At 44.3% G+C, this 27884-nt stretch overlaps 2 protein-coding genes across 2 annotated transcripts; both read right to left on the bottom strand.

The window, feature by feature from the left end:
* Positions 1-19517: 19517 nt before the first annotated feature.
* Positions 19518-22761, bottom strand: LOC147309487 (uncharacterized). Its single transcript, XM_086268190.1, has one exon. The coding sequence runs from the start codon at positions 21729-21731 to the stop codon at positions 19524-19526; it is 2208 nt and encodes a 735-aa protein (XP_086124316.1). The 5' UTR covers positions 21732-22761; the 3' UTR covers positions 19518-19523.
* A 1984-nt stretch (positions 22762-24745) lies between these two features.
* On the bottom strand, positions 24746-26732 carry LOC147309486 (plexin-C1-like). Its single transcript, XM_086269880.1, has 8 exons — positions 26715-26732; positions 26540-26640; positions 26358-26463; positions 26114-26279; positions 25748-25850; positions 25500-25575; positions 25004-25045; positions 24746-24883 (listed from the first exon to the last, which is right to left on the bottom strand). The coding sequence occupies exons 1-8, from the start codon at positions 26730-26732 to the stop codon at positions 24746-24748; spliced, it is 750 nt and encodes a 249-aa protein (XP_086126006.1).
* Positions 26733-27884: the final 1152 nt, after the last annotated feature.

Here is a 27884-nt window from a genome sequence, read left to right as displayed (position 1 = left end):
GTATCTGGCTTTGCAGCCTTTTAAGTTCAAGGTGGTCCATGGGCCGGGGGGGGGGGAGTAGGTTCGGCTGGTGGGCTTCCCGGCCTCAGTCGGGCGGTGGGGGTGTGTGGCGGAGGTGTGGTCCGGGGCGCGGCTGCAGGGGAGGAGTGGTGCAGTGAGCTCAACGGGGCGGTGCTGGTAAGAACAGCTGATGGCGATTTTGGACTGATGGTGGTTTTCCTTTCCTTTATATAGTGAGGTGGAGAGGAGCGGAGGGGAGAGACGCTGGGGAAACCGACCGCTGTCAGACGGTGTTCTGTTGTGATTCAGTGCACACTCTTAATAAATGTGGGATCTGATGACAACGACCTGTGTGTGGGTGTATCTGTGCCTAGCGTGTGTCACACCAGTCACATTCCCTCGCATGGAATTGACGGCAGCAGTGGTAGCAGTTCGCATGGATAGAATGTGGAAGAGGGAATTGAGACTACCTTTCCTAAACTCTGTGTTTTGGAGGGACAGCACCACAGTGTTGAAATATATAAACAATGAGACTTCTAGGTTCCATGTTTTTGTGGCAAACAGAGTGTCAGAAATCCTCAAGGCTTCAAGTGCCTCCCAATGGAGGTATGTGAGCACCACACATAATCCTGCGGACCTTTCCTACAGAGGTATGAAGGCAGAGACCTTTTCACGTGACACTGAATGGATATCTGGTCCTGCGCTCCGACAGTGGGACCAACTTTGTGGGCTGAGACAAGCTATGGTAGAGTGGAATCAGGAAAAGATCTCTGATGCTCTGTCTTTGAAGGGAGTGAAATGGATCTTTAGTCCTCCACCTGGATCGCATCATGGCGGCGCATGGGAGAGGTTGATTCATTCTGTCAGAAAGGTCCTTAATTCCACTCTGCACACACACCGTTTGGATGAAGAAGGGCTCCACTGCTTTTTGTGAAGTGGAGTCAGTCCTCAACAGTAGACCCATTACTGTGGAATCCACCGATCCAAATGATTTAGAAGCCTTACCACCAAACCATCTCCTCCTTCTCAAGTCCAACCCGTGTTTACCACCTGGCCTGTTCCAAAGAGATGATCGCTACACACATAAACGATGGAGACAAGTCCAATATATATATCTGACCTGTTTTGGAAAAGATGGACTAAAGAATACTTACCACAACTTCAGCAGCGCCAGAAATGGGGAAGGATTAAACGCAACTTTGTTCCTGGAGATGTGGTTCTCATAGTGGATGACTCTGCACCTCGTGGTTCTTGGACCATTGGCAGAGTCACAGCAGCTGTGCCTGACAAAAGGGGCCTTGTACGTCATGTCTGGATTAAGACCCCAACCAGCCATGTGTGCAGACCCGTCACAAAGATATGCCTTCTTCAGGAGGCCTCTGACCCATGACGATGACAATTTGGCACAGCGTGACATAACTAACTTTGAATTGACTTTAATGTTATGAGATGTACATCACAGACTGACTATATTTAGGCTAAGTGCTGGTAACCTTTGGCCTATGACTGACCGTCCATGTGCAGACAGAAGAAAAGAAGAGAAGAAATGAGAAAATAGCTTTTTTTTTGAGTATGTTATGCTGTCTCACTGGGTGTCTGTGATATAATGAAGTGTATGTCTTGAGTTATGGTGTTGGATGTGTAATTGTCATTGTAAGAATGTAATAATTAGGGGCCGGAATATTGTGGATAGGCGTAGCTTTGGGTCATGTGGTGTTGGTAATAGTACTAGTGATTGCTATATCATCTGTTCACGGCCCGAGGGAATTTTTGTGAATGAGTTGGAAGTCGACTTTTGCTGACCGCTCAAGCCTGGAATGTTTTTTATCACTGTTTTTCTATGGGTTTTAAGGATTTTGATAATAAATAAAGGAGTTTTTAAACTGGAACTTTGACTTGCGTTTTGAACAGGGGGTGCGTCAACATTATTCCCCCATTCAGCTGCTCGGCGACTCAAAGGCTTGATAGTCGCCAATAATATCTATATATTAGACTCCAATTTGTTAATGTAAATGGAGAGTCCTCTTCATACACTAAGGTCAACTATGGTGTTCCATAGGGTTCAGTGCAAGGACCAATTCTGTTTACATTATACATGCTTCCCTTAGGCAGTATCATAAGAAGACCGGCATAGCATTTTCACTGCTATGCCAGTGACACCCAACTTTATCTGTCCATGAAGCCAGATAACACACAAGTTTAACTTTTCCAATTAGTTAAACTGCAGGAATGTCTTAAAGACATAAAGACCTTGATGGCCGCTAACTTTCTGCTTCTTAATTCAGATAAAACTGAGGTTATTGTACTCAGCCCTGAAAACCTTAGAAATATGGTATCTAACCAGATTCTTACTCTGGATGGCATTACCTTGGCCTCCAGTAACACTGTGAGGAACCTTGGAGTCATTTTTAATCAACATGATGAACATGTCCTTCAATGCACATATTAAACAAATATGTAAGACTGCTTTCTTCCATTTGTGCAACATCTCTAAAATTAGAAATATCCTGTCTCAGAGTGAAGCTGAAAAACTAGTTCATGCATTTATTACTTCCAGGCTGGATTACTGTAATTCATTATTATCAGGATGTCCTAAAAACTCCCTGAAAAAGCCTTCAGAGTCCTGACAGGGACTAGAAAGAGAGAGCAGATTTCTCCTGTATTGGCTTCCCTTCATTGCCCCCCCCCCCCCCCCCCCTTTAAATCCAGAATTGAATACAAAATCACATACAAGGTCTTAAATAATCAGGCCCCATCTTATCTTAATGACCTTGTAGTACCATATCACCCTATTCGAGCACTTCGCTCTCGCACTGCAGAACTACTTGTTGTACCTAGAGTGTCTAAAAGTAGAATGGGAGGCAGGGCCTTCAGTTTTCAGGCCCCTCTTCTGTGGAACCAGCTTCCAGTTTGGATTTAGATTTGATTCTACTCTTAAGATTAGGCTTAAAACTTTCCCTTTTGCTAAAGCATTTTGCTAAAGGGCTGGACCAGGTGACCCTGAATCCTCCCTTAGTTATGCTGCAATAGACGTAGGCTGCTGGGGGATTCCCATGATGCATTGAGTTTTTCTTTTCCAGTCACCTTTCTCACTCACTATATTATAATAGACCTCTCTGGATTGAATCGTACCTGTTATTAATCTCTGTCTCTCTTCCACAGCATGTCTATATCCTGTTTTCCTTCTCTTACCCCAACTGGTCACAGCAGATGGCCCCATCCCTCCCTGAGCCTGGTTCTGCCAGTTTTGTGATTTTTAATTTATGATGATTATTTTATTAACACAAATCCTGTGAGGTATAAAACTTCCTAATTTATTTTTGCCACCAGGGGTCACTGTTGGCTTCAATACAACATTTAGCATGAAATAAAAGTTTTGTTTTGCTCTCTTTATGAAGAAGAACCAAAGCATCTGAAAATGTAAACTACGAAGAAAAATAGTTTCAATTCCTAAATAACTTCGTAATAATTTTGTTAAACTTCATGAACTGAAGCAAAAATTGTTTCTTTATCCCAATACTTATGGACCCAGATGTCTCATTTTTACATCTGAACCCCCCCCTATCCGATTTAAAACCTGTTACACTAAACATGGAAAAGACAAAGGATACAACAGATAAAATATTTTTTTATTTGTGTCCTGATAATATGACTTCAGCTAAAACACATTTGCAATATGATTAACATCGTAAAGACAGAAAGAAAAAATAAAACAAAGCAAACTCTGCAGGAAGCTTTATAATGCCTATCTTGAGACAAACTTCTTCCTAAGAATACTCAGGCCAGTCAGTGGTCAGAGCTTATTCATCTCAATGGTGAGTCTCTTCTGCCAGAAATAGATGATCACCAACACTGAAAGACAAACAGTAACTCACTTAAACTGAAACACCATCCATAAAGTGGAGAAGAAAGATTTTCTATTATTTCTGCTGAAATCAAAGTGGAAAGTGGTGTAAAACCATCATTTTGCCTAAGATTGTCTAATAATCCGTAAATGTAGAAAAGAAACAATTCTCTCACTTACCTGCAATAACACAGGGTATCAGCATGAAACGTAATATCTGCAGGGCTTCGTGTAACTGGGAATCAAGCCCAAGACTTACTGTCCTGTCACCATAATTTATCTACAAAATAAAGAGAAACATTTTACAGAGAGAGTTCTCACCAGAGCAACAGGCCAAAAATTGTTATTGTATGCATAAATATCATTTTGAAGTTTGAAAGGCAACTGTTTGTTACCAATACAGATGAAAAAGTCTGTTTGCCCTCAGTTTCAGGTTTCTCCTCTAGAAAACATCAAACTGAGAACTTTGATGTTGTCATCTCCACAAAGAAAGGATGTTTTCTAAAGAACACCTCACCTCACCTCACCATACATTTCAATTCAATTTTATTTATATAGCGTCAACAAGTTCGGTTTGTTTTTTTCCGGTGATACTTATCTAGCTGGGGGTAGCATGAAAGAAAGATTTACCAGCAACTCCTCAAATTCAGGGTTGGTTAGTCTTTTAATCTCACAGATGAAAGAGTCAGAGTTGTTACTGGTTTCTTTGGCTTTCATGATGCACTGGTATTCCGTATTGTCTTGAACGCCCCACACTGATAACTCATCTATCATCATCTCCAGCTTGTCTGTCTTTTTCTAAATGAAGAAAAACAAAGGCTAGCTGTCACATGTTTGTATATGTATGAAAATTAAAAAAAAACAAAAAACTAACCTGAATGGTGATGCGCACATCTTCCCCTGTCCTTATAACTGTGAAGCTGGTAAACTCAGGGTCTGGATAGTAGGGGAGTTTAATGGAGCAGGCCAAGGTTTCATTGGCTACTTTGACAAACATAGTGCTGCTAGAAATGCTCCCAGCTGCAGGTGAATTGTAGGTGAGATACTGCAATGAAATTAAATAAACAGAAAAGACAGCATGACATGACTAAAGCAGGACATAAGATTATGACATGCGTGTGTCAGATGTCCACATCCGAAATGTTCAGAGCTCATGTATAAAAACATCTTGATGTCATTTCAAAGGCACATTGTTTGTGTCTACAGACCAACCTCAGAGCTGATGTTTCTGGGAAGTCTGACATCCTGCATTGCGTGGCTGTGGAAGACCCCTTCAACAAAGTTAAGGTGAGACCCCATGAGTGTGATCTTCCTCTTCCCACTGCAGGACAGGAAGCGGGCTTTAGTCAGAGCAGAGGGACTGCAAGGAAAAAAATCATCTGATCCCACACTCCTTTCAAACAGTTAGCATAACCCACATTTTTGTCAATTCTCAACAGTGTGAATTATTCAAACTGTGTTTTAAACATGATTTGATAGAGTAGTGAGAGATGTCCAAAAACATTTCCTCCAGATTTAACAGTTTTCATTTAATAAAGATCTTTTTATGTTTAGATGTTACTGTTGTTTTCAGCTTGATTAAAAGCTCACTAATAGGAGTTATTGCTATCTGGGACTGATCCAACATGAAAGCATAAGCAAGGTCTGGATGAGAATGAAGGCACGATCATTCACATACGTGCACAGGTAGGGGAAGGAGTTGTAGGAGGTAAAGAAGATGCCAGTTTTATACTAGTAAAAATATTTCACTGGAAAATTAAGAGCTCTCCACACGTAGGCTGCAGTCTGAACACTGAATCATTATTTTAGCATAGATAATATGCCTGTAAACTAAAGTGTGTGATGGACTCAGAAGCTAAAAAGTACCCCACGTATTCATTCTGCAGACAGCAGAGCAAAAAAAAAGAAAAAAGGCTGGTGACTGAGGCTGCAGAGCTCAGAGGTGTGGACTCCAACAGGAAGTAGTCGGGTGACAGATACTGCTTTCTCAACCATGAGGTTCAGTAAAAGCGGCAGAGGTCAAACCAATGCAAAAGCTTCCTTCCTCTTATGATAAATATCTCTGTTCTCTCACAGCAGGATGTAGCAGCACGTGATACTGCACACAAAAGACACACACACATGTACTGTTTCTTTGGTCAAAACACTTTCTGAGACATTAGCAGATAAACGTTCTGTATCTTCTGTGTTTTTTAGGTTTCAGCAAAACTGAACATACCTGATCCAGCTGCTGCTTGGAGTAATATTGGTGCATGATGGTAATGAGCTGTAGGTGATTTTAGCTTTGCCATGGCAACGACCATCTGGGAGGAGAAGACATACGTTGACCACGCCTTTGATATTTGAACTGGGAATGTGGAACGTCAGACTGAAACCAGTGTTGTCCCAAATGGAAGATCTGACCAGAACACAAAGAGAGAAACAGAGTCACTAACATCATCACAACATGCAGAAAACCCCAAGAAAGACTAAAGCTGAGCAGCAAGGTCTTCCTTAAAATTATCAAATTGTGTGTTTTTATGAGTTTAACACGTCTTTGATTTCATTTGGATTACAAAGTAAACAGTAAATCCAGATTTAACCCTTTCACACACAGTGGCCACTACAGTGGACAGCTAGTCAAAGGCTGTTTTTTTTTGTATTTGTTTCAGTGTTTATGGTATACTTGCACATAAACACAACAGACAGTGCATATTATTTATTTGTTTGTCAAATTCATGAATCAAAATGTATGTTGTCCACCTAAGTGGACATGTAAAGAACTCTTTGAAAAGTACATGTTTAGAAAAATGAAGTTCAAAAGTCTTTTTTTCCATGTCTAATGATGAATAAAAATACTTAAGAAAAAAATCCTAATTGTGGTTGTCATAATTCATGCAAAAACGGGTCAATGATTGATTTTGTAATCGTATCACCAGACCTGAGGCCATATGTTTTGGACACTCGGGTAAAGAGAGGGGCTGAGCTGTCAACTGATCACCACCTGGTGGTGAGTTGGATCAGGTTGTGAGGGAGGACGCTGGACAGACCTGGTCAGAATCAGAATCAGAATCAGAATGGGGTTTATTGCCAAATGTTGAGCAGGTTTACAACATTAGGAAATTGCTGCGGTGCTTCAGTGCAAACATAGTGTCATAAATAGCACTTAAATAGACATGAGAAAATAAAAGTAGGAATAAGAATTAAAAGTGCTATGTAGAAAGATATGTGCATGAGATATACATGAGATATATACATGAGAATAAGAATTAAGAGTGCTAAGTAGATAGATATATACATGAGTGCAGGTGGTGATCAGTGACAAACATGGAATGATGCAGTGACACAGCGTAGGGTCATGTGTTAGTGGCAGGAACAGTCATACGGTTATTGTTCATGAGTCCAACAGCAGAGGGGAAGAAACTGTTCTTATGGCGTGAGGTTCTGGTGCGAATGGACCGGAGCCTCCTGCCTGAGGGGAGCAGGTCAAACAGACTGTGTCCAGGGTGAGAAGGGTCAGCTGAGATCCGAGCTGCACGCCGCAATGTCCTGGAGGTGTACAGGTCCTGCAGAGATGGGAGTCTGCAGCCAATCACCTTCTCAGCAGAGCGCACAACACGCTGCAGTCTCTGTTTGTCCCTGATAGTGGCTCCAGCGTACCACACGGTGATGGAGGAGGTGAAGATGGACTCGATGATTGCAGTGTAGAACTGCATCATCGTCCGTGTTGGCAGGTTGAATTTCTTCAGCTGCCTCAGGAAGTACATCCTCTGCTGGGCTTTCTTGATGACGGAGGTGATGGTGGGCTCCCACTTCAGGTCCTGGGTGATGGTGGTACCCAGGAAGCGGAATGAGTCCACAGAGGTGATGGGGGTGTCAGTCAGGATGATGGGGGGGAGTGGGGCTGTGTGCTTCCTGAAGTCCACAATAATCTCCACTGTCTTCTGGGCATTCAGCACCAGGTTGTTGTGGCTGCACCAAGACACCAGACGTTCAACCTCCCTCCTGTAGGCAGACTCATCCCCGTCCGAGATGAGCCCAATAACGGTGGTGTCATCTGCAAACTTGATTAGCTTGACAGACTGGTGGGTGGAGGTGCAGCAGTTGGTGTACAGGGAGAAGAGCAGAGGAGAAAGAACACAGCCCTGAGGGGAGCCGGTGCTGATGGTCCGGGAGTCCGAGACATTCTTTCCCAGCCTCACATGCTGCTTCCTGTCCGTCAGGAAGTCAGTGATCCACCGACAGATGGGATCAGGCACATTCATCTGGGAAAGCTTGCCTCGGAGATGGTCTGGAAGGATGGTGTTGAAGGCAGAGCTGAAGTCCACAAACAGGATCCTGGCGTAGGTTCCTGGGGAGTCCAGATGCTGCAGGATGAAGTGTAGGGCCATGTTGATGGCGTCGTCCACAGACCTGTTGGCTCTATATGCAAACTGCAGGGGGTCCAGGAGGGGGGCCGTGAGGGTCTTGAGATGGGAGAGAACTAGGCGCTCAAATGACTTCATGACCACAGATGTCAGAGCCACGGGTCTGTAGTCATTTAGTCCAGTGATCCTAGGTTTCTTGGGGACAGGGATTATGGTAGAGGACTTGAAGCAGGCAGGCACATGACATGCCTGCAGTGAGGAGTTGAAAAGTTGAGGAGTTGGTGCACCCAAACGTACAGTGAGGGTGTGCTGGGACCGTCTAGCAGAGGCCCTGGTCCGCAAGATCTTCAACACACACCTCCAGCAGAGCTTCAACAGCATTCCGCGGGAGACTGGAGACATTGAGTCCGAATGGACCATGTTCAGCACCTCCATTGCCGAAGACACTGCATGGAGCTGCGGCCGCAAGGTAGTTGGTGCCTGTCGTGGTGGTAACCCCCGAACCAAATGGTGGACACCTGAGGTGAGGGGAGCCACCAAGCTGAAGAAGGAGTCCTACCGGGCTTGGTTAGCCTGTGGGATTCCGGAGGCAGCTGATAGGTACCGACAGGCCAAGCGGAATGCGGCGCAGGCGGTGGCGGAAGCAAAAATTCGGGTGTGGGAGGAGCGGTGTTCTACCTGCACTGTGTATAGTGGAGTGCTGCTGACTGCGACTGAGAAAATCGTCAGGTGGTGGTGGAAGGAATACTTTGAGGACCTCCTCATGTCATGGTCCTGAGTCTGCCGACTCAGTGTTTTGTGTTTCTTTATGCTTTTGTTTATTCTGAGTATGTATTCTGTTATAATTTGCCATTTGTTAAGGTTATGTTCTGTGCCTGCCTGCTCCCACTTCTCTGTGTTCCCTCCGTCTGTCCATGGTGTCACACTGTCTTTCTTGTGAATCTGTCTGTTTAGTTCAGTGTCTTGTCTGGTTCTGTGTCTGTGAGTTTCCTGTTTTATTCTGAAGGTCTCTGTCTCATGCGAGTGTGTTCAGTTTACATTTCCCCTGTCCTGTCAGCTTTGATTTCTCCCAGGTGTGTTCCCCTCCTGTTGCTCATCCCTTGATTGCTGCTATGTGTATTTAAACCCTGTGTGTTCTCCGGCCTGTTGCTGGTTTGTCTGTGTTCCACGGTGTCCTGTTCCTCGTCTGCGATGCTCTGCCGCTCACCCCGTTCTGGTATCATCTCAGGTTTGTTATTTAGCTTTCCCAATTTAGGTTTCTTTAGTTTTGTCATCCCTCATTGCCTGTTTTGCCACTATACCACCGTGTAAATAAACATCACTAGCATTATCATCGACTGCCTGCATTTTGGGTCCTTTTTCCCTCAACACCACACTGCTCGCCTCGGCAGCCGTGACAGTACGAACCGGCCAAACATGGACCCAGCGGCATTCGCACCTTCCAAGGAGCTTAGGGAGGAATTAATTGATTCAGTCTCAAGATGGACTAATCTGTGGCTAGAGCATGAGGGGGAGGAATTTCGTCATGCTCTGGAGGCCCGACTACAGCGGCTAGTTTCCAATCACCCCTGGCTGCTGGATTCCCTTCACCCACTCCTACAGGACTTCATCCTCAAAACACTTCACCTTCATCCCCCAAATGTGACAGCTGGCCTGCCCGGCTTACCACAAGATTCTCTCCCCAGTCCACCAGATAGTGATGGGTCGTTCGCGAACGAAATGGCTCTTAGAGCCGACTCTTTGACGTGAACGACGCGAGCCGGCTCCTTATCGCGACCGTCGCATTTTTTATTTTTTTTTCCCCCCCTCTTTCTCTCACCCTCTCTCTCGCACTTTTTTCCGCTTCACTCTGCACGCGAGTCTTGTGCTTTATGCTGGGCAGAGGGGGGAGGGGTGGTAGTTACACTCAATAGTGCAGGAACAGAGCGGGAGGGAGAGACCGAGAAAGAGAGCCAGGGACAACAACATCACATTAGAAAGGTATAGTAATCATCCACAACTATTTTCAGTTGCAGATGATAAAGGATTCAGAAAGTTTATTCATGCGGGCCCATATGACAGAGAATATGCATGTTCTTTTTGTTTTCATATTATAATTTATATTTAATTGTGTCGTAGTTTGCAGTGTTTTGTGTTGTTTCACTTTAAATTTGTAAAAGGAAAAAGCGGAAAATTGAAATAGTTAAAAGTTGAAATGTGAATAGTTGATTTTTGTATTATATGATTTATTTATTACTTTTTTTTTTTTTTTTTTTTTTTGTGGAGTGAATAAATAAAAGTATATTTACGGTGGCCCCTAGAGACAAAGCACGTAAAAACTCCAAAACACGTACGAACTCTGAAGCACATGCAAACCCTGAAGCACGTAAAAACTCCAAAACACGTACGAACTCTGAAGCACGTACAAACTCCAAAACACATACGAACTCTGAAGCACGTACAAACTCCAAAACACGTATGAACTCTGAAGCACATACAAACCCTGAAGCACGTACAAACTCCAAAACACGTACCAACTCTGAAGCACATACAAACCCTGAAGCACGTACAAACTCCAAAACACGTACCAACTCTGAAGCACGTAAAAACTCCAAAACACGTACGAACTCTGAAGCACATACAAACCCTGAAGCACGTACAAACGCCAAAACACGTACAAACTCCAAAACACGTAAAAACTCAGAAGCACATAAAAACTCAAAACACGTACAAAAGACAACAGAAGTGCTCCTGGATGCTGGGCGCAGTGTTGAGCTTTTGTTACCTAGTGGCTACACAAGCCAGCAAGTACCAATGACCAGATTTGGTGTGTGGTAATAACAGGTAAATGACCTTTTTTTTTTTTTTTTTTTAAATTATTTGAACATATATGAGTGCCTGTGTATAAATACACAAACAATACACACATGCTTTCAATTGTGTAATTTAAGTGATCTAGTAGCTCTGCTTTGGAAGTTCAGTTCATGCTAGAAATGTGTTTTATATTTATATATAAACATATATAAATAAAACCACTTTTTTTACGTTAGTAATTCCTTTTGTGCACAATTTTATATTATTGTTAATAATAAATTAATTAAAGCAACAAAACAACCTGAAGAGCCGGTTCGGAGCCGAAAGAGCCGGCTCTTTTTAGTGAGCTGAACCGAAAGAGCCGGATCTCTAAAAAGAGCCGGAAATCCCATCACTAGTCGCCCCTTCTCCCAGGCGGAAGTGACATCCACACTGCCGTCAGTTACCGGCAGATTCAGTGAGTCAAGAACAGTGTTTTTGTTTTTTTCTGCTCCATCTGAGCCTGCATTCACGAACACTGTCAGTTATTCCTGAGTCTAGAAATTCAATGCCAGTTAACTCAGGTTTATTCAAATTTGAAAAGATTAATTTAGAAACAGTTAATACTTTGTCAAACACTTCAAAGTCTGTTAACACCCGCTCTGAGGATTTAAAGGACTACTTTCATTTTGCTTCTTCCGAGTCCAGTGTTATGCTAACCAGGACTTTTAGTCCGAAATCTGAAAATGAGAAGGACTATCTACTGACTGCTCAGTCAGAGCGTGGAACTCTTCCCACAAAGACTGGTTCTTCAATGTCTGCAGCTGAAGGATACAAAAAAAACAACAACAGCAATAGAATAATATTAAACACAAAGTGAACCCGTCTTCCTTCATTAAATAGGTTCTTTTAGATGTTAAGGAGGAATTGACTTAACCAGGCTGGCGGAGAATGAAGACAACCGGACACCTGCGGCAGATGGGGAATCAGTGAACTTTTATTGAGACAGAGACAACCTCTCAACACAGCTCACATCAGGAGATTCCTAATATTTGCTGTGAGGATGGGTATATATTCTCTAAAACTTACAGGAGGGGGTTGTGAGGAAAGTGCTGCATTAGCAGAAAAAACAACTCCATAAAAGGAAATCGGCCTTGGGTGTTCTAGTCTCTTCGCTTGCAGATATCTTGCACCTGCAGGATGAGGCGATCGCTTCTTATCGCTCTCAAGGCCAAAGTCGTGAGCACATTTTTATTACACAGTTGCACAGTAACTTTAAAGCTGAACAATATTTAAAGCTGAATAATGTTTGATCAGATTATATTTTCTTCAAATCCCCCTTTTGACCCATCTTAAATGGGTCAACACACAAAAATAAGTAACATTCAAAGGAACACAGAGACGTGTCGAAGCCTGGCTCGAAAAACTCCTCGGGTCTTATCATTTGTCTTTATCTGTCATTGCAGATGAGGAGAAAAGAGTCCAGGCACCACCCTGCCCAGGGGTCGGCTGCAAGCAGTCTCGGTTCCCGACGAAAGCAGTAACAGCTGTCCTGCACACAAGGATACAACGAGTCAGTGCAACCAGGGTAGTGACACAAAATTAACAGTTCCTGTAACTCAGCAACCAAAAAGGATAAGTAATGATAAAAATGTGGAGAGTACAGAGTATACTATAATAATGAGAGATATAAACGTGAAAATGTGAAAGAATAAATCAACCGTAAAATAAACCCAGAACGGTAACTGCTAAGGACATTCAAAAGTGAATATGGTAAAACGTGAGGAAGGGGTGTGGAAAAAAACAATTTATATCCAGTGGTGGGAGTACACATTCGCTCAGGCTTAAGTCCGGAGACCCTGAGAACATCGCTTAACCCTCACAACCCGATCAGACACAGTTCAACCAGATATATCCTTCAAGAGGAAGTGGGTGAGGGAAACAATTAATAACAAGCCTAATACAAAACACCACAGAGAAACAACCATTCTAGAAGCATTTAAACAAGAGAAAGACGATAATGTTCGTCACCCTCACGATCAGAGTTTTCATCATCCGTTGGCGAGGAGGTGGGAAGTTGACTAGCCAATAAAGGCATCTGCCGGGCGAGATCCTTATCCTCAGGAGTGAGAGCTGTAACAATCAGTCTCTGGAAGAGGGATCGAATGCATGGAATACAACAGCAACCGCAGGTGACTAGGACAGCAACAAAAACTGAGATGGAAACTAGGATGGAAGCCACAAGGGCCTTATATTTGCCAAACATGTTAAGCCAAGAGTCCCACATGGCAGTATCAACGCCCGAGTGTTCCTTCATTTTAACAGTAAGAGCTGTGAGACCAGTAATAGCTTTAGTGAGGGAACCATCAGGAGCTGTGTTATTGGGGATATAGGTACAGCACTCCTGACCAAAAAGGCTGCAGACTCCGCCTCTTTCTGCGAGGAGAAAATCCGTTGCGACCCTGTTTTGGAAAGCCATTAGGGAAGTGGCAGATAACTGTGCATGCACAGCTTCAAAACCATCTCGAGTGTAATTAGCCAACAGTTGCACATTAAAGTGAATGTAGTTAATTCTGTCTACATTCGCATTTATTTCAACCATCCAAAGTATCGAGGCCCATCCTGCTTTAACCTGGTCTCGCAGTTTATATTCATCGGGGACCCCACGGGGTATACCTACAGCATCAATATAGGTTGGATTATGAGCTGAACCTGGGATTAGAGAACGTTTAGAGCGGCGTTCAGAGGAGGATGGGAGGCCAACTTCGTGTACTTTTATAGAGAGATCTACTGGAGTGACTAAAACAGGTAAAATAAGAGTTATGAGAGCGCAAAGACCTGACGCATCCCGAGGGAAACCATCATATAACTTGTTATTGCCACACCACCACCACAAATCAGCCCTAGCCGTAGGTCGGAAGTTTGGTTTCATAACCGTCATCTCAGTGCACCAAGAAGAGTTCAAGCTACCTAGTTTTACTGCATTGCCAGTCAGGTTAATACAAGTGAAATTGTTCACAGCTACATCTGAAGAAAAGAAAGGTGGTTTATTAGAGACCGAGCGTTGAGTTTTAGGAAAGTGGTTTTCCAGATATGAGCAATGACCTCGTTTTGTATTGTTCATAAGATGCAGGAGGCATGCACTATTGACTGGCGCCGGTACAACTCGTAAAGTGGGGCGGGCTCCCATACACACTATGCAGTCGGAAGCCGTCTTGTCAGCAGCTTGTTCAGCTAGTAGTAACCAGTTGTTTGTTGCTCCAGAAATACCGGTTAGAATTTGGAAGAGGTCATCTTCAGACATTTTATTTGTGTCTACAATGCGTATTCGGCCGTTTCTCCCCCCGTTTGTATATGTCACCGGAGGGCCATTAAAGGTGGGGTTATCATCTTTAACTACAGAGCTTGGAGCTGCACCAACGCTAGGGCATATTTCCATTTGCCAATACAGGGCGGTGCGATCAGTCCAAGGGGCAAGTATAAATTGTTGACAGGAGGTCAAGGCCAGATCCTTTAGGGTAAAAATTAAGCCTGAAAGATCCGGTTTTTTTGCTATTCTGAGCATATTTTGGTTTCTCCAGTGCAAAGCCTGACCCCTAGAGTGCTTGGACCAATCGAGGTCCGTTTCTGACACTAAACTGGACCACTTCCACTGATGCCAACCTCCCAGGGTTATATACCACACTGAGGAGGAGAGATGTACTGCAAGGTTAAAAAGATCCCCCCCTTGGTCTTTGGTGACGGGAGTGACTGGGAAGCTAGCGAAATCTATTTCGACTACCCAACTTTTATTGTTGGGGACACAGAGAGTAATCATTCTAGTCGTACTTGGGGTACAGGAGGTAACCGTGTGTCGTTTCTTTCTAAATGGATCGGGCGTGGGCAAAACTGGAGAGGAAGTGGTGGGCAAGACCCTAGGGGCTACATTTGTCAGATTGGGACTGTCAGAAGGGGGCGAAGCTTTTGAACTTGAAGGTGTCAGAAGTGTCGGGGGCCCTTCACAGATCAGGATTATGCCAATGGGAATGAGACCCAGGGCCAGGAAGCAAACAAAGACGCAACATCTTTGCCTGCCTGTCATTTCAGGGGGAAAGGGCCAAGACATGTTTACTTAGCTTGGATGTCTTCTAATAGAGGATGATGGGGCAGAGAAAGGTGGTCCAGTTCCCCCCACCTCGCCAAGGGCGTGTTCTAGGAGTTAAAGAGCAACAAAAAGTATCAGTGACACAACTTTAAATGAGCTTTCAGCGGTTAAAACTATTGCAATGTAAAATGTAAATCTTAAAAACTCAAGCCAATATAAAAGCAAAGTCATAAAAGATGTTAAAAATAGAAAAATAAAAATGTTTAGTTCAGTATGAAGAACACCCCCTTTTGTAACCAGCCGGCTTGTAGGTTGAGTTTTGGCTCCCTCAAGTGGTTGGTGATGCTGTTGCAGCTCCTTCTGACAGGTCCTTCTGCACCTCTCTCAAGGTTCTTCCTGGTTCGGTGGCAGCAGCGCACTGTGTGTAATGAAACCAGGTGTCACCTTTCCCTTCGAGCCTGACAGCGTGGGAGGTCCGCTCTGTTATGCGGTAAGGGCCTGTCCAGCGAGGCTCAGCCCACTTTCTCTTTGTGACTTTCAGGAGGACGTAGTCCATTCCAGGTGTAGCCGCCTCTTTCAGCTCTTGCTGGTTTCTTTCAGCGACCTGTGAGGAATACTGGGCAACAAAACTGCGGAGCATGTTATAATATGTCCTCGGATCGAGGTCTGAATCAGCTTCATCCGACATTAACAGGCGAGAGGAGGGGCCAGGAAAAGGCCTGCCATGCTCCAACTCAAATGGAGTGTAACCAGAGGTTTGATTTACTGAGCATCTTATGGACATTAATGCAAGAGGCAATGCCTTAACCCAATCTAATTTGGTCTGTGCACAGATTTTAGCCAATTTAGTTTTTAGAGTTTGATTCATCCTTTCCACTTTCCCCTGGGATTGGGGGTGGTAAACTGAGCCAAACTTATGTTTCAAACCTAATGCGGCTTCAACCCTCTGCAGATCGTGGTTCCTGAAATGTGAACCATTGTCCGACCTTATGACCTCGGGAAACCCATGCTGTGGTATATAATGATTAATCAGACACTTCACCACAGTTCTACTGTTTTCACTTGCTGTCGGCCAGGCTTCTGGCCAACCTGAAAATGCATCCACAGCCACCAGCAGGTACCTGTAACTACCTACTCTGTCCACCATGTCTGTGTAATCAATGATTATTTCTTTCCCTGGGCAAAGTGGGATGGGGAAGTACCCTGCTATTGGCTTGAAGGCGGGCTTGATTCCAAATTGGTTGCACTCCTTACAGGTTTTAACCATGTATTTTGTCATGTCTTTTAGATAAGGGTGCCACCAGGCGGCTAAGTTCCTCATCATTTGTGCAGGTCCCACATGCCCCACTCCATGTGCCTCTTCCATTGCTGTCTGTCTGACCCCTGGCGGTAGAATGGGCCTTCCATCTGGGCCACGCCAAACATCTGTGTTTGTGGCCCCTCTTGTTACCCATAATGATTTTTCCTGGGGGCTGGCTTTGTCCTGTAACTCTCTGATTGTGGCTAGGCCTAGTTGTATGGGTGGTCTTTCTGGAGGGGGTGTGGCTTCTGGGTCCATTACCATAATCAGGGAGGGTAAGTAACCAGCTGTCTGCTTAGCTACTAAGTCGGCCTGTTTGTTACCTAATGCCACTAAGTCCAATCCGGCACTGTGTCCTTTGCATTTTACCACTGCCACCTTAACAGGTAACAACAGTGCTTCCGCTAATTCCCTCATTTCTATCTCATGTTTAATAGGCTTTCCGCTGGCTGTCAAAAAACCAGCTCTTAGCCACTGCTTGAGCTCCACATGCACTGCTCCCACAGCATAAGCTGAATCACTGTATATATTCACTTTCTGTCCCTTTCCCATCCTTAAGGCTTCAATCACCGCTCTCAGTTCAGCTCTCTGTGCAGACTGTTGTCCTGTCAACTGCTCTGCTTTCACTGTTTTCCATCTCATGTCTGTCTGTTCCACTATTGCCCATGCAGCCTTCAACATTCCACTTTCAGTTCTGAAACAACATCCATCTGTGAACCAATCTTTTTCTGCATCCATTAGAGGTTCTGCCTGCAAATCTGGCCTGATTTTCTCCTGTACCTGCACAACCTCTTCACACATATGTGGTTCCCCTGATCCCATGTGATCAGCCATGTTTATGCCTTCATGTGAGTAGGTGATGTGTGGTGCTTCCAAAATGGTACTGAGGCGTCTCTGCCTGAGTGAAGTGAGTGTGAAGGCCTGTGAGGAGACGTAGGCCACCACACTGTGTGATGTCAAAATTTTTAGTGGGTGGTTCATCACTATGTGTGCTGTTTTCTGAATGATTTTTGCAAGTCCAGAAACGTGTTGTGTGCACGGTGGGTGGCGTTTTTCAGTGTTGTCAAGCATTACGCTTACATATGTCAACACTTTTCTCTCTCCCCCTTTTTTCTGGAACAGGATACCATTGATATGGGTTCCAGTTCCAGAAACATCAAGATGAAAAGGCAAAGCATAATCTGGCACAGCAAGGTCAGAGGCGACAGAAAGCTGTTGTTTTAACTTTATAAACGCCTGTTCTGTTTCTGTAGTCCATGAGAGGGGAGCAGAGAGGTTTCTCATGCCTTGTTCATTTACCAAAACGCGCAAAGGGGAAGTAAGGCCAACATAGTCTGGGACATAGGTCCTGCTGTAACCAGTCAGGCCCAAAAATGACAACATGTCTTTTACAGTTAGAGGTTTTGGATGGTGCAAAATGGAGTTCCTGTGTTCTGGGGACAAGGAAATACCGGACTGTGAGACCATGCGGCCTAGAAAAGAAACCTGTTTTCTTGCAATCTGTAGTTTGTTTTTGCTCACTTTAAAACCTGTGTTGGCCAGGTGGTGAAGTACCACTCTGGTGGCCTCCAAACAGATGTCAGCCGTGGGGGCAGACAGCAAAAGGTCATCCACATATTGTATTAACATACAGTCAGATGGTAGTGGGCTGGTTTGTAAAAGTTCTTTCAAACACTGATTAAACAGTCCTGGGGAGAGGGCAAATCCCTGTGGTAAGCGAGTGTAACGCCATTGTCGGCCTCTAAATGTAAATGAGAAAATGTCACGCAGTGACTCACGAAGTGGGAGGCAGAAAAAGGCATTAGCCAAGTCAATGCAGGTGAACCAGGCATGAGATGGTGGGAGGTTGGTCAAGGCAACATAAGGATTAGGCACAGGCAAAGTAGGAGTGCCAAGTAAGGCATTAATCCTTCTCAAATCATGTGCCATTCTGAACTTCCCCGTGCCTTTTTTCTCAACGGGTAGGATGGGCGTGTTCCACTTAGAGCAGGAGGGCTCCAAGACACCGGCAGTGACCAAACCAGAAATTGTTTCTGCAATCCCAGCCTCAGCCTCCGGTCTGTGTGGGTACTGAGGCTGCCACAAAGGGGTAGCAGATGACAGTTGAAAAGAGACTGGCTCCACATCAACTAAACCTACATCTGTGGGTCCAAGGGACCACAAACAATCTGGAAGAGAGTCGAGTAAAGGCGCAGCATCACAGTGGTCTGTGTGTTCTCTGCCATGTGACCCGCTGACCACTCCATGTTGCAGTGTTGAGGAATTAAAGCAATCATTTAAAATTTGGTATGTCTTGGTAGATGGAGAAAACAAAACCTGTGGGAGTTTTGTAGGTGTCCAGTCAGTGGCCGCAAGGGAACGTTTAACCATTCCACCCAGCTCCTTAGCCTGGTGTCCAGGATGTAAGGCCAGTGACACATGGGGAGCTGCCTCATCAGACATCATGTACCACTGTAATTGATCTGTTGTAAAAGTAACCGCTGCTGCCACTCCCTCCGGTGCCGCAAAAATGCACGACATGTTCAGAGACCAAGCCCGCCCCTCACACTGCTTTTGGAACATGTGCTGGTACCAGGTGGTGTCATGCCTGTCATAAAACAGTGTAACATGAGGTGGGTCAGGGGGAGGGACATAAGGATGTAGGAGTGAGAGCCACGGCCGCCATTGCTGAAAAGCAGTCCAAACTCCTGGTTCAGCAGGTGTTTCAACTTCCAATAATGCCCAGTAGATGTCAGCAGAGTCCGCCAAACAGGAGGAGGGTTGCAGCAGAAACTGACCACCTCCCTCTGGCCCATCAGAGCAGGGAAGTACAACCCCAGTAGGGAGAGTCACAGTTAGGCCTTGTGAAGAGCAGAGTATTGTGGCTCCTAATTTAATCAACAAGTCTCTTCCCAGTAAATTCACAGGCGCCTGTTTTGAACAAACATAGCTGTGTAACAAGGTCTGATCTCCAACCGTTGTGGGGAGGGGCACGGTGTAAGGCAGAGTTTTAGGTTCCCCAGATATGCCCACCACTGTAATCACTCTGTCAGTAAGTCTTTCACGAGCAACATCCTTAATGGTGGAGTACGTAGCTCCAGTGTCCACTAAAAAGCTGCTTCTTCTTCTATCTACAGTTATGGACAGCATAGGGTCCGCCGTTGTCCCTTCACCGTCCTGGGCAGTCTGTGGGGTGTCCTATAGCTGGGGACCACCCTCGTAGTACTCCCACCCCATCACAGGCATCTGTGGGGCCGGGGGCACTTCAACTAAAGCACCACGAGGTCCACCTCTGTAGCCAGGATGCTGATAGGGCCCACCACGGGCTCCCCTGCCTCTTCCAGCAGCCGGGTTCAAAGGGCACGCTTTAGCCCAGTGTCCAGGTTGTCCACACCGGAAACAAACATACATCTGGCCTCCCCTACCACCTCCCATCTGACCCCTTCCCCTGAAACCACCTCTGTTTCCTCCAAATGGGGAACCTCTCTGCCCATAAGGGGCCGGGGAGTGATAAGCACCATACTGGGGGGGCTGTGGATCAGTTGGCCATGGGTTCGGATACAAATCAGGGGCAACTGGACCAGGAGGGGGAGCCGCAGCGGCCACAAGCTGCTTTTTAGGCTTGTCACCTTTTCCACCCAGGTCGTTTTTAGCTTTCTGCAGCTGAACCTTCAACAGTTGCAACTGTAAATCTTCGACGCTCTCCGCTTTATCATCAGACTTAATCTGCACTTTGTTAAGATTAAAAATCAAATGTTTCTTCCAGATTGCAAAGTCACAGTCCTGCAAATCAGGATTATCCTCCATTTTCTGGCTTACTGACTCCGGAATGCCCCTCAGCACCGCCCTTCTAAACCACATGCTCTGTGAACAAGTCCTACTGGGGTGATGACCTGTATGGTTCACCCAGTCTTCAACAGCCTGATTTAGATAATGGGTGGGATTTTGCTTTCCCTCCCATTTAAATTTCTGTAAGGTGCCTTGATTTTTGGGTGGGAATTGTTTGCGCAGGGCCGGTCCAATAAACCTCAAGGCCTGCATTAGTGGCACCTCGTTCTCATGCATGGTAGTACCCGCATTTTGTTCCAGGTCCGCTGCCTGAGATCGGGATGTGCACCTAGTTATAATAGCTCTAAAATCTCCCAGTGCGAGGTCCTGTCCAGCTGTGTATTTATCCAAACCAGCCAACCAGGCATTCCCTCCCTCCATTATGTCAGGGAGTTTGTCCACTAGGGCCTGGACATCTCCGAATGAATAAGGTTGATACACTGGTCTACGTTGCGCTTTAGTCTGGACCAGGGGAAATATGCCTGGAGGCTGAGGCACAGGGCCCTTAGATCTAGTCTGATATCCTAAACTGGGAGGGGTAGAGGTGGGTGTATTGTTAAGGTCACTGAGTTCATCATCAGTATCCTCAGTTTCTTCCCCGCCTGGTGGGGTAGCAGTGTCAGCAAAAACGTGGTCTAAACTCATCTGTGTTTCCGGATCCTGACGGCCCACCAAAGACATGGTAACTGTGACATTTGGTGAAGTGCCAGGCTCAGTTTTTGCAGTAGCGGTCAGATCTCCTTTAACAGCGACAGGAGTGCTGGCAAAGGGGTTGGACCGGGAAAGAGGGGCTGACGCAACACGATTATTCACCTGGACCACTGACCTATGTTCATTTAAGCAGCTGCGTAATGCTGCTTCTAGATCAGTTAATTGTTGTTCAGTGGGTTCCTGTCTGTTCATTCGAACCGCAAATGGTGCGCTCGCAAATGGGTCAGTTAGGCCCTCAGATCCGGTTCCAAAACAATGGGACATAGAAGAGGGGGCTCTACTACTAGCTGAGGATGTCGCCGACAGAGAGGAGCTTCCTGGGCAAAAATGCTTGGTATCTATGGGAGTTGGAGCTACGGGCGGTTCTTCTCCAATAGTCATTATTCCACCAGAGATATTAAGTACCGGATATATGCCTGCTGAGGGAGGAGTTGAGGCAGAATAGGGAGGTGGCTGAGACCTATTTTTCTTCATGTGTGGTTTTGCAGTTTCCCATAAACACACCCAGTGATTAAATTTAGCTTTACGGCCTGCGTGCTTATCGGCTTCCTTTCTGTGTCTCACCCCGCTCATCACACCTGCACCTGCTGCTGCTGAGTTGGCTTCTTCCTCTTTCTCTTTTGCCTGCATAGCCTTATTCTGCCAAATTATTCCCCAGTTACCACTACTCCCCTCGGCCTTTCCCTTTTCTTTCATTAACCTTTCAGCTGTTTTCCTCAATGACTCTTTCTGCTTTTTTGCTTCTTTAGGCTGGTGTGTGGAGTTGATGACTGTCTCAACACATGTTAATTGTTCTCCCAATGTGCTAAGAATAACACCGGGACCCCAACCATCATCATTAGTTTCTCGATCTAATTCTCCATCCATTTTACTGTCAATGGAGGAGTGTTCTTTTATTGATTTTAAAGGAGAATTTGGGCCAGCTGGGTTTCTGCCTCTGTTAGGCACTAACAGCTGGGGCGCTGCTTTAAAGGTGAGTCAGCACTGAAATATCCCTTCAGGTGTTACCAAGCTTCTACCAAACCGGAGTCTGGCGGGTAACCTTGCCTAGAGCTTCCTGATAGGGGTGCTAGTTGGTTGTCACCTTGTTCACACGTCTCATTCACACTTCATACATTACCTGCAGTCACTCATTACCCTCCTTATGTATGTAATAAATGTGTAAAAAAATTCTATGTGTGGTGTATTATTTTAACCAAAAGAGGAACCTAGTTCCTTTAATTGTGTAATCTGTGAACAACGGAGAACCAAACTGTCCTGCCCAGTGTTCCACAGCAAGCATTCAGCGTGTATTTATGTGTGTCCAATATCAAACAGAACGTCAAAACATTTAAAACACTAAAATCATCGGGGTTTTAAGAAGAGATCCGTTTTCTCCTATTGATCAAAGGGACCCCTCCTTTGGACTCCAACCAGTACTTCTCCTTTTTAAGTTTTAGAGGATCTTTTCTAATAAAGTCCTCTGGGCCTTCCTAACCCTTCTGTAGTTTAGAGAATATTACTAAAAAATATTCTCAAGGCCTTTAACCTTTTAATTTGTTTAGAAAGGCGTTACTAATAAACCCTTTCAAGGTCCCAGACCTGCACTGAGGTATGTATCCGACACCGGAGAGCAACCCGTCGGCTGCAACCGTGGTCAGACCTCAGTTCACTCTTATCTTTATTCACTTATTCACTTATTTCTTATTCACTTATCTCTTATTCACTTGTCTGATTCTCAACAAGCCTTAAGTAAGCCAGACAATTTTGGTTATGAATTACTAGGAGTTTGGACACTAAGTATTTTTATAATGTTCAATATAGCAGAAATAAAAGGTCTGCTTACCTTGTTTTTGTGTGCACACAGCTTTTGTCCAAACTCCGTTCACTCAGACCACGGCCGAAGTCCTCCCATCCGTTCCAGTTGACCTGGAGCGGATCCTGTTCGTGACGCCAATTGAAGGATACAAAAAAAACAACAACAGCAATAGAATAATATTAAACACAAAGTGAACCCGTCTTCCTTCATTAAATAGGTTCTTTTAGATGTTAAGGAGGAATTGACTTAACCAGGCTGGCGGAGAATGAAGACAACCGGACACCTGCGGCAGATGGGGAATCAGTGAACTTTTATTGAGACAGAGACAACCTCTCAACACAGCTCACATCAGGAGATTCCTAATATTTGCTGTGAGGATGGGTATATATTCTCTAAAACTTACAGGAGGGGGTTGTGAGGAAAGTGCTGCATTAGCAGAAAAAACAACTCCATAAAAGGAAATCGGCCTTGGGTGTTCTAGTCTCTTCGCTTGCAGATATCTTGCACCTGCAGGATGAGGCGATCGCTTCTTATCGCTCTCAAGGCCAAAGTCGTGAGCACATTTTTATTACACAGTTGCACAGTAACTTTAAAGCTGAACAATATTTAAAGCTGAATAATGTTTGATCAGATTATATTTTCTTCACAGCTCAGTTAGCCGCCCGGCCAGAAGCTCAGTCTCCAACTCCACCACCGTTGTCATCCCAACCATTATTTCAGTCGCCCTCAGTTCAGCCTCATGTTCAGCAGCCACTAGCCCTCCTGTACAACAATTCAAGTCAATTCAACCTGAAGTGAATTGTTTTTCATCCATCCATTCTAAGCAGAGAGACAAACCCATTAAAACTTATCATTCCTCAAAAGCTGTCCAGTTCTGAGACTATGATGCACTCCAGGGCCTCCCCAGAAGCTGGGGTTCAGCCCCAGCAGACTCTGGACCCCTGGAGGTTAAGAAGCCAGCTGAGGACTGCACCCGGCTGTCGCTGCCTGAGCAGAGTCAATGCTCTGCGCAGCTGCAGTCTGCTATGTGTTTGCCAGAGGCCACCGTGCCTGCTGGTTCAGCCCTGCGTGTGCCAGGGGCCCCTGTGCCCACTGGTTTTGGGACTGTTTTTGCTGAGTGGCCCGAGGAGCCTGTCCAGCAACCTGCCTCGTCAGCTGGGGGGCCCGAGGAGCCCGTCCAGCCACCAGCTGCTCTACCATCAGCTTCACCCACGCTGTCGCCTGGTCCAGCGGCAGCCTCTTGCGCCTCGCCTGGTCCAGCGGCTTCAGCTACATAGATCACTTAAATTACACAAGCACTCATATATATTCAAATAATTAAAAAAAAAACATGTTCATTTACCTGTTACTACCACACACCAAATCCGGTCGTTCTTAATTGCTGGCTTGTGTAGCCTCTAGCTAACAAAAGCTCAACACTGCGCCTAGCATCCTGGAGCACTTCTGTTGTCTTTTGTTTTGGAGTTTGTACGTGCTTTGTCTCTAGGGGCCACCGTAAATATACTTTTATTTATTCACTCCACATAAAATGTAATAAATAAATCATTTAATACAGAAACCAACTATTCACATTTCAACTTTTAACTACTTAAATTTTCAGCTTTTTCCTTTTAAACAAATTTAAAATGAAACAACACAAAACACTGCAAACCACAACACCATTAAATATAAATTAAAATATGAAAACAAAAAGAAGATGCACATTCTCTGTCATATGGGCCTGCATGAATAAACTTTCTGAATCCTTTAACATCCACAACTATGATTACTATACCTTTCTAATGTGACGTTGTTGTCCCTGGCTCTCTTTCTCTCTTTCCCTCCTGCTCTGTTCCTGCGCTACTGCGAGTGTAACTACCACCCCTCCCCCCTCATCCCAGCGGAAAGCACAAGGCTCGCATGCGGAGTGAAGTGGAAAAAAAGTGCGAGAGAGAGAGATGGTGTGAGAGAGAGAGAGGGTGAGAGAAGGGAAAAACAAAAAAACACGGCTTGCAATAAGGAGCCGGCTCGCGTCGTTCACGTCAAAGAGCCGGCTCTAAGAGCCATTTCGTTCGCGACTGACACATCACTAATGTAAAGTGACTCACTCTTTTGGAGTACAGTCAGTATCGGCCTGCATCCTCACTGCAGTCACATTATCGAGGTTACGACCTGACAGCACTGCGTGGTTTCTACCGTAGAAAGACACCACACTGGGAGTGATGGAGGAGATCTCTGGGATCTGACAGTAAGACAAAAAATGATCAGCTTTAATCCACGGCCATCAGCTGATGTTGGAAGCTTTGAACACGAATAAGGTGTCAGAGGAACAATGAGTTTGAGGACTGAGGTTCAGACTCACAGAGAAGTTCTTCCCAGACTGCACATTTTGGCAAACGCTGTCCTGCAGGAGGAAGCAGAGGGAATCAATATGGCAGGTTTACTGTCATTGTCTAAAGAAACTATGTAGGACTGATGAGAATGGAAGTTCTGTCTTATTTACAAGGAAAGAATTTAATCACGATTTTTGTCAAGCAACTGAATTGGTATTTGTGAGTTGTCATAATCACTTAACATATTATTGCATATAATATTGCTGCTTTTGAGAAGCAATAGATATTTGAACATTAGACCAACCCACCCTTAATAATGATTGAAAAATCTCAAAAGTAATATAAACTTAAAGTGGAAGACTTAATTATATGATAAGATAGACTTTCTTATTCCCAAAAGTAGATTTAAAAAAGATACATCAAAATAGCCTAAACATGTAGAATGGTATCAGCGAAATAAAATTAAAACAAATATGTTAATGAGGAAAAACCTGAACTAGGTAAACTAAAGGCATGAATTATTACATTGATCTCTGTTTGATCGGCCCAGGAACATCTGTTTGTGTTCCATCCACAACCAGCTTTGATGCACTGCTGACACCTGAAGAGAAACAATCACATATTAGTGTTGAAATCATCAAGAAAAAGATGTCCAAAAATACAACATAAAACAAAGAGACTCCTCAGTAGTAATACATTTTACTTGGTGATGACACATAATGTTGTGTTATTAGTGATCCATCTTCATAATCTTTATAATTGATTGGACTTACAAGACTGAACTTGGTGGTCCACTGATGTCAGAGCAGTTAGTCAACCTCAGCTGTTCTGACAGTTGTGTTGAACCAAGTCTAAATTTCACTGTGACATGCAGACCTGTTAAATAAAATAAAAAAATAAAAAAAACACGATCAGTGTCATAGCCTTCAATTGCTAATTTTTAGACATATATGTTTAATGAGTTGCAACAGTTTGTAATAACGAACAACTCAGATTTGTCAACTAGTAAAGAATATTTCATCTGTCAGAGTCAGCTCTGTAATGTTTCTATTTTGCTTTTTGGGAAGTGTTGCAGATCAGTAAGCAGGTCTGACTGCAAAGTATTTCATTCGTTGGATTATTTATGAAAACTCACTGACCATCAGCAGGAAGTGTACGATCAGACAGGATGCAGGTGCATTGTGGGAACTGTGGAGGAGGGTTATTCAAAGCACAAATCGAGCTGGACCTTGCAGTGAACTGACAGGTAAAGTTGGACGACACTTCCTGGCCCACAGTCAAGTGTGTGTGGATTTTTAGTAAAATCTGAAAATGAAGAACATGTGTGAGAAATACCTGAAAGCCACAAATGATCACAGTCCCGAGTGTGTTTGTAAGCTGTACCTGTCCGTTTGTGTCCTTTTCAACTTTGTGGGAAATCATTTTGTGCTGGGACTCATCAGGAATGGACAGCCAGTCTGAATCTGTGCAGTCATCTTCAAATGTGCAGCTAGGAGAAGAAGGAGAAATGATCACCAAGTTCAGAATAGTTTGGAGACATCAGCTGCAGATGTTGTTTCTCTCACCTGCTTTTAGAGCCACACCAACCACAGTATGGATCCTGTGCAGACCAACACTCCTGCACATTTGTGTACGTGCTGCACTTTGACACAGGAACTCGCCTTATCTAGAACAACAAACACTTTAAAATGCAGCACAGGTACATGTGACATTAAGATAATCAGTAAATAATTTAAGTACCTGGTTTCTAAATGGCATGTTTATGACCCACTGGATCCAGATGTAATTTGGGAAACACTTTGCGATCATCACTTGTCCTGTAGAGCACCGTGGGACAGGCAGCGTGATAGTTCCTGTCCACAGACAGCTGACAACAAGAATTTGTGAAAATAAGAATTCACGTTTTTATGTTTAATGAACATTTCAATTGCTTATTTTTCTCTGACCACTATCTTCCAAATGAAAGGCTGTTTATTTTAAGTTTTCCCTCGTTCATAAGAAGTTCTCATGTGTTTGTGCTGCTTGGATTCAGTGTCATGCTGATATCTGCTGTATATGTTGTGAAACAGTCGGTATTTCTTATCTGTAAAACAAACTTTCCGACTTAATCACAAACTGTGATCAAAGAGTCGATATTAGGGCTGGGTATCGTCACTGATTTCTAGAATCGATTCAATTCCGATTCACAAGGTCCCGAATCGATTCGATCCACGATTCGATTTAATTCGATTCGATTCGATTTAAATCTGGGAAATTTTGACAGTCAGAGATATAATTCAGATCAGGACATTTACATATTTTTGTATCTATAAAAAGGAAGCTGACACTCTCAAGACTTTATCCAAGGTGTGAGCATCACAGCAGATGCCTTTGTGTCAAAGTAGCTGAAGATAAAACACAGAAAAACATGTAGGTGATTTTCCTGGCCTGGGATTTTATAAAAATATTCTGCAGTACATCAAAAACGAAAGAAAACCATTAATTAATCAACATTACCTCTGACGTTACAGCGGTTTTATTAGAGACATGGCTAAGCATTTTGCATTTTGAATAATTTTAAAAAGTTTCAATTTGTTCAGTATTGAACAGCAGAAATGAGGTTTTCTTTTCGGAAGAATGTAAAAGGGGAAAAAACAGCGGCCGACAGCGCTGTAAGCAACAGTAGACTTGTGTAACAAGCAAGCGAATAATGAAGAAAGCGAAACTGTTCGAGAGGGGGGGGGGAGAGAGAGAGAGAGCTGCGCATCGCAATGGAAGCAAAACAGTAAAAGAGTGAATTCATGACAATGTTTATGTGAAGCGTTTGGATCTTCTTTTGCTGCTGATTCGGTCAATATTGTTTGGAGAGAGATCAAACTAACAGCTTTAGAATCAGCGCATAAAGGGCGTGAACACAAAGCGCGGACCCGG

The sequence above is a fragment of the Aulonocara sp. 'chitande type north' Nkhata Bay genome, linkage group LG17, assembly GCF_057382095.1.
Source record: "Aulonocara sp. 'chitande type north' Nkhata Bay isolate Kocher_YH1m ecotype deep benthic linkage group LG17, A_spYH_male_GT1.1, whole genome shotgun sequence".
Classification (NCBI taxonomy): Eukaryota; Metazoa; Chordata; class Actinopteri; order Cichliformes; family Cichlidae; genus Aulonocara; species Aulonocara sp. 'chitande type north' Nkhata Bay.
The sequence above is the reverse complement of the archived record's forward strand: the minus strand, read 5'-3'. Positions and strand labels throughout refer to the sequence as shown.